Genomic DNA, 7,500 nt, shown 5'->3' with positions numbered 1-7,500 from the left:
CTGTATATAAACCAGTAACATTGTGTATATAAACCAGTAACATTCTATATATAAACCAGTAACATTCTATATATAAACCAGTAACATTGTGTATATAAACCAGTAACATTCTATATATAAACCAGTAACATTATATAAATAAACCAGTAACATTCTATATATAAACCAGTAACATTCTATATATAAACCAGTAACATTGTATATATAAACCAGTAACATTGTGTATATAAACCAGTAACATTCTGTATATAAACCAGTAACATTGTGTATATAAACCAGTAACATTCTATATATAAACCAGTAACATTATATAAATAAACCAGTAACATTCTATATATAAACCAGTAACATTCTATATATAAACCAGTAACTTTCTATATATAAACCAGTAACATTCTATATATAAACCAGTAACATTGTGTATATAAACCAGTAACATTCTGTATATAAACCAGTAACATTGTGTATATAAACCAGTAACATTCTATATATAAACCAGTAACATTCTATATATAAAACAGTAACATTATATAAATAAACCAGTAACATTCTATATATAAACCAGTAACATTGTATATATAAACCAGTAACATTCTATATATAAACCAGTAACATTCTGTATATAAACCAGTAACATTGTATATATAAACCAGTAACATTGTATATATAAACCAGTAACATTCTATATATAAACCAGTAACATTCTATATATAAACCAGTAACATTGTATATATAAACCAGTAACATTCTATATATAAACCAGTAACATTGTGTATATAAACCAGTAACATTCTATATATAAACCAGTAACATTATATAAATAAACCAGTAACATTCTATATATAAACCAGTAACATTCTATATATAAACCAGTAACATTGTATATATAAACCAGTAACATTGTGTATATAAACCAGTAACATTCTGTATATAAACCAGTAACATTGTGTATATAAACCAGTAACATTCTATATATAAACCAGTAACATTCTATATATAAACCAGTAACATTGTGTATATAAACCAGTAACATTCTATATATAAACCAGTAACATTATATAAATAAACCAGTAACATTCTATATATAAACCAGTAACATTCTATATATAAACCAGTAACATTGTATATATAAACCAGTAACATTGTGTATATAAACCAGTAACATTCTGTATATAAACCAGTAACATTGTGTATATAAACCAGTAACATTCTATATATAAACCAGTAACATTATATAAATAAACCAGTAACATTCTATATATAAACCAGTAACATTATATAAATAAACCAGTAACATTCTATATATAAACCAGTAACATTCTATATATAAACCAGTAACATTGTATATATAAACCAGTAACATTGTGTATATAAACCAGTAACATTCTGTATATAAACCAGTAACATTGTGTATATAAACCAGTAACATTCTATATATAAACCAGTAACATTCTATATATAAACCAGTAACATTGTGTATATAAACCAGTAACATTCTATATATAAACCAGTAACATTATATAAATAAACCAGTAACATTCTATATATAAACCAGTAACATTCTATATATAAACCAGTAACATTGTATATATAAACCAGTAACATTCTATATATAAACCAGTAACATTGTGTATATAAACCAGTAACATTCTATATATAAACCAGTAACATTATATAAATAAACCAGTAACATTCTATATATAAACCAGTAACATTCTATATATAAACCAGTAACATTCTATATATAAACCAGTAACATTGTGTATATAAACCATTAACATTCTGTATATAAACCAGTAACATTGTGTATATAAACCAGTAACATTCTATATATAAACCAGTAACATTCTATATATAAACCAGTAACATTGTGTATATAAACCAGTAACATTCTATATATAAACCAGTAACATTATATAAATAAACCAGTAACATTCTATATATAAACCAGTAACATTCTATATATAAACCAGTAACATTGTATATATAAACCAGTAACATTGTGTATATAAACCAGTAACATTCTGTATATAAACCAGTAACATTGTGTATATAAACCAGTAACATTCTATATATAAACCAGTAACATTATATAAATAAACCAGTAACATTCTATATATAAACCAGTAACATTCTATATATAAACCAGTAACATTCTATATATAAACCAGTAACATTCTATATATAAACCAGTAACATTCTATATATAAACCAGTAACATTCTGTATATAAACCAGTAACATTGTGTATATAAACCAGTAACATTCTATATATAAACCAGTAACATTCTATATATAAAACAGTAACATTATATAAATAAACCAGTAACATTCTATATATAAACCAGTAACATTGTATATATAAACCAGTAACATTGTATATATAAACCAGTAACATTCTATATATAAACCAGTAACATTCTATATATAAACCAGTAACATTCTGTATATAAACCAGTAACATTCTGTATATAAACCAGTAACATTCTATATATAAACCAGTAACATTCTATATATAAACCAGTAACATTCTATATATAAACCAGTAACATTGTGTATATAAACCAGTAACATTCTGTATATAAACCAGTAACATTCTGTATATAAACCAGTAACATTCTATATATAAACCAGTAACATTCTATATATAAACCAGTAACATTGTGTATATAAACCAGTAACATTCTGTATATAAACCAGTAACATTCTGTATATAAACCAGTAACATTGTGTATATAAACCAGTAACATTCTGTATATAAACCAGTAACATTCTGTATATAAACCAGTAACATTGTGTATATAAACCAGTAACATTGTGTATATAAACCAGTAACATTCTATATATAAACCAGTAACATTGTGTATATAAACCAGTAACATTGTGTATATAAACCAGTAACATTCTATATATAAACCAGTAACATTCTATATATAAAACAGTAACATTATATAAATAAACCAGTAACATTCTATATATAAACCAGTAACATTCTATATATAAACCAGTAACATTGTATATATAAACCAGTAACATTCTATATATAAACCAGTAACATTCTATATATAAACCAGTAACATTGTGTATATAAACCAGTAACATTCTGTATATAAACCAGTAACATTCTATATATAAACCAGTAACATTCTATATATAAACCAGTAACATTGTGTATATAAACCAGTAACATTCTGTATATAAACCAGTAACATTGTGTATATAAACCAGTAACATTGTGTATATAAACCAGTAACATTCTGTATATAAACCAGTAACATTCTGTATATAAACCAGTAACATTCTGTATATAAACCAGTAACATTGTGTATATAAACCAGTAACATTCTATATATAAACCAGTAACATTGTGTATATAAACCAGTAACATTGTGTATATAAACCAGTAACATTCTATATATAAACCAGTAACATTCTATATATAAAACAGTAACATTATATAAATAAACCAGTAACATTCTATATATAAACCAGTAACATTCTATATATAAACCAGTAACATTGTATATATAAACCAGTAACATTCTATATATAAACCAGTAACATTGTGTATATAAACCAGTAACATTCTATATATAAACCAGTAACATTATATAAATAAACCAGTAACATTCTATATATAAACCAGTAACATTCTATATATAAACCAGTAACATTGTATATATAAACCAGTAACATTGTGTATATAAACCAGTAACATTCTGTATATAAACCAGTAACATTGTGTATATAAACCAGTAACATTCTATATATAAACCAGTAACATTCTATATATAAACCAGTAACATTGTGTATATAAACCAGTAACATTCTATATATAAACCAGTAACATTATATAAATAAACCAGTAACATTCTATATATAAACCAGTAACATTCTATATATAAACCAGTAACATTCTATATATAAACCAGTAACATTGTGTATATAAACCAGTAACATTCTATATATAAACCAGTAACATTCTATATATAAACCAGTAACGTTGTATATATAAACCAGTAACATTGTGTATATAAACCAGTAACATTCTGTATATAAACCAGTAACATTGTGTATATAAACCAGTAACATTCTATATATAAACCAGTAACATTCTATATATAAACCAGTAACATTGTGTATATAAACCAGTAACATTCTATATATAAACCAGTAACATTATATAAATAAACCAGTAACATTCTATATATAAACCAGTAACATTCTATATATAAACCAGTAACATTGTATATATAAACCAGTAACATTGTGTATATAAACCAGTAACATTCTGTATATAAACCAGTAACATTGTGTATATAAACCAGTAACATTCTATATATAAACCAGTAACATTATATAAATAAACCAGTAACATTCTATATATAAACCAGTAACATTCTATATATAAACCAGTAACTTTCTATATATAAACCAGTAACATTCTATATATAAACCAGTAACATTGTGTATATAAACCAGTAACATTCTGTATATAAACCAGTAACATTGTGTATATAAACCAGTAACATTCTATATATAAACCAGTAACATTCTATATATAAAACAGTAACATTATATAAATAAACCAGTAACATTCTATATATAAACCAGTAACATTCTATATATAAACCAGTAACATTGTATATATAAACCTGTAACATTCTATATATAAACCAGTAACATTCTGTATATAAACCAGTAACATTGTATATATAAACCAGTAACATTGTATATATAAACCAGTAACATTCTATATATAAACCAGTAACATTCTATATATAAACCAGTAACATTGTATATATAAACCAGTAACATTCTATATATAAACCAGTAACATTGTGTATATAAACCAGTAACATTCTGTATATAAACCAGTAACATTGTGTATATAAACCAGTAACATTCTATATATAAACCAGTAACATTCTATATATAAACCAGTAACATTGTGTATATAAACCAGTAACATTCTATATATAAACCAGTAACATTATATAAATAAACCAGTAACATTCTATATATAAACCAGTAACATTCTATATATAAACCAGTAACATTGTATATATAAACCAGTAACATTGTGTATATAAACCAGTAACATTCTGTATATAAACCAGTAACATTGTGTATATAAACCAGTAACATTCTATATATAAACCAGTAACATTATATAAATAAACCAGTAACATTCTATATATAAACCAGTAACATTATATAAATAAACCAGTAACATTCTATATATAAACCAGTAACATTCTATATATAAACCAGTAACATTGTATATATAAACCAGTAACATTGTGTATATAAACCAGTAACATTCTGTATATAAACCAGTAACATTGTGTATATAAACCAGTAACATTCTATATATAAACCAGTAACATTCTATATATAAACCAGTAACATTGTGTATATAAACCAGTAACATTCTATATATAAACCAGTAACATTATATAAATAAACCAGTAACATTCTATATATAAACCAGTAACATTCTATATATAAACCAGTAACATTGTATATATAAACCAGTAACATTCTATATATAAACCAGTAACATTGTGTATATAAACCAGTAACATTCTATATATAAACCAGTAACATTATATAAATAAACCAGTAACATTCTATATATAAACCAGTAACATTCTATATATAAACCAGTAACATTCTATATATAAACCAGTAACATTCTATATATAAACCAGTAACATTCTATATATAAACCAGTAACATTGTGTATATAAACCATTAACATTCTGTATATAAACCAGTAACATTGTGTATATAAACCAGTAACATTCTATATATAAACCAGTAACATTCTATATATAAACCAGTAACATTGTGTATATAAACCAGTAACATTCTATATATAAACCAGTAACATTATATAAATAAACCAGTAACATTCTATATATAAACCAGTAACATTCTATATATAAACCAGTAACATTGTATATATAAACCAGTAACATTGTGTATATAAACCAGTAACATTCTGTATATAAACCAGTAACATTGTGTATATAAACCAGTAACATTCTATATATAAACCAGTAACATTATATAAATAAACCAGTAACATTCTATATATAAACCAGTAACATTCTATATATAAACCAGTAACATTCTATATATAAACCAGTAACATTCTATATATAAACCAGTAACATTCTATATATAAACCAGTAACATTCTGTATATAAACCAGTAACATTGTGTATATAAACCAGTAACATTCTATATATAAACCAGTAACATTCTATATATAAAACAGTAACATTATATAAATAAACCAGTAACATTCTATATATAAACCAGTAACATTGTATATATAAACCAGTAACATTGTATATATAAACCAGTAACATTCTATATATAAACCAGTAACATTCTATATATAAACCAGTAACATTGTATATATAAACCAGTAACATTGTATATATAAACCAGTAACATTGTATATATAAACCAGTAACATTGTATATATAAACCAGTAACATTGTATATATAAACCAGTAACATTGTATATATAAACCAGTAACATTGTATATATAAACCAGTAACATTATATAAATAAACCAGTAACATTCTGTATATAAACCAGTAACATTCTGTATATAAACCAGTAACATTGTGTATATAAACCAGTAACATTCTATATATAAACCAGTAACATTCTATATATAAACCAGTAACATTCTGTATATAAACCAGTAACATTGTGTATATAAACCAGTAACATTGTGTATATAAACCAGTAACATTATATAAATAAACCAGTAACATTCTGTATATAAACCAGTAACATTCTGTATATAAACCAGTAACATTGTGTATATAAACCAGTAACGTGTTTATTGATATATATCTATAAATGAATATGAATATAGATCCTACTTCTTGCCGAAGAGGCCTCTCCTCTCCTCCTTGCGGCTGATCTCGGTGCTGATCTTTGAGATCATCCTGAGGAGACAAAGAGACACATGAAGGTTATTCAATCAGTAGCAGCTGCTGCTGCACCTCCACTTCTTACAGTGTGTTCATCATACGTCAGGCTTCACAGCATCAGCCCACTAAACAAAGTTCACTTCTTTACAAATAATGCGTTACTTGGTTAGTTATTGGTTATTTATTGGTTAGTTATTGGTTAGTTATTGGTCTGTTATTGGTTAGTTATTGGTCTGTTATTGGTTAGTTATTGGTCTGTTATTGGTTAGTTATTGGTCTGTTATAGGTTAGTTATAGGTTCGTTATTGGTTAGTTATTGGTTCGTTATTGGTTCGTTATTGGTCTGTTATTGGTTAGGTATTGGTCTGTTATTGGTCTGTTTTTGGTTCGTTATTGGTTCGTTATTGGTCTGTTATTGGTTAGGTATTGGTCTGTTATTGGTTCGTTATTGGTCTGTTATTGGTCTGTTTTTGGTTAGTTATTGGTTAGTTATTGGTCTGTTATTGGTTAGTTATAGGTTCGTTATTGGTTAGTTATTGGT

The 7,500-nt window shown here is 24.9% G+C and overlaps 1 protein-coding gene across 3 annotated transcripts in view; it reads right to left on the bottom strand.

The window, feature by feature from the left end:
* The window catches only part of lcp2a (lymphocyte cytosolic protein 2a), a 34,849-nt gene that overhangs the window by 23,814 nt on the left and 3,535 nt on the right, over positions 1-7,500 (bottom strand). For all 3 annotated transcript variants that reach the window (XR_012590196.1, XM_074610044.1, XM_074610043.1), the window contains exon 4: positions 6,909-6,974. Coding sequence is in view for 2 of the 3 variants with exons in the window: in XM_074610044.1 (XP_074466145.1) it covers positions 6,909-6,974 (66 nt within the window). In the remaining variant the exon portion in view is untranslated. The remainder of the gene's footprint in view (positions 1-6,908; positions 6,975-7,500) is intronic.

This window comes from Sebastes fasciatus, chromosome 16, assembly GCF_043250625.1.
Source record: "Sebastes fasciatus isolate fSebFas1 chromosome 16, fSebFas1.pri, whole genome shotgun sequence".
NCBI classification, from domain to species: Eukaryota; Metazoa; Chordata; class Actinopteri; order Perciformes; family Sebastidae; genus Sebastes; species Sebastes fasciatus.
This window is presented reverse-complemented; position numbering and strand designations above follow the sequence as displayed.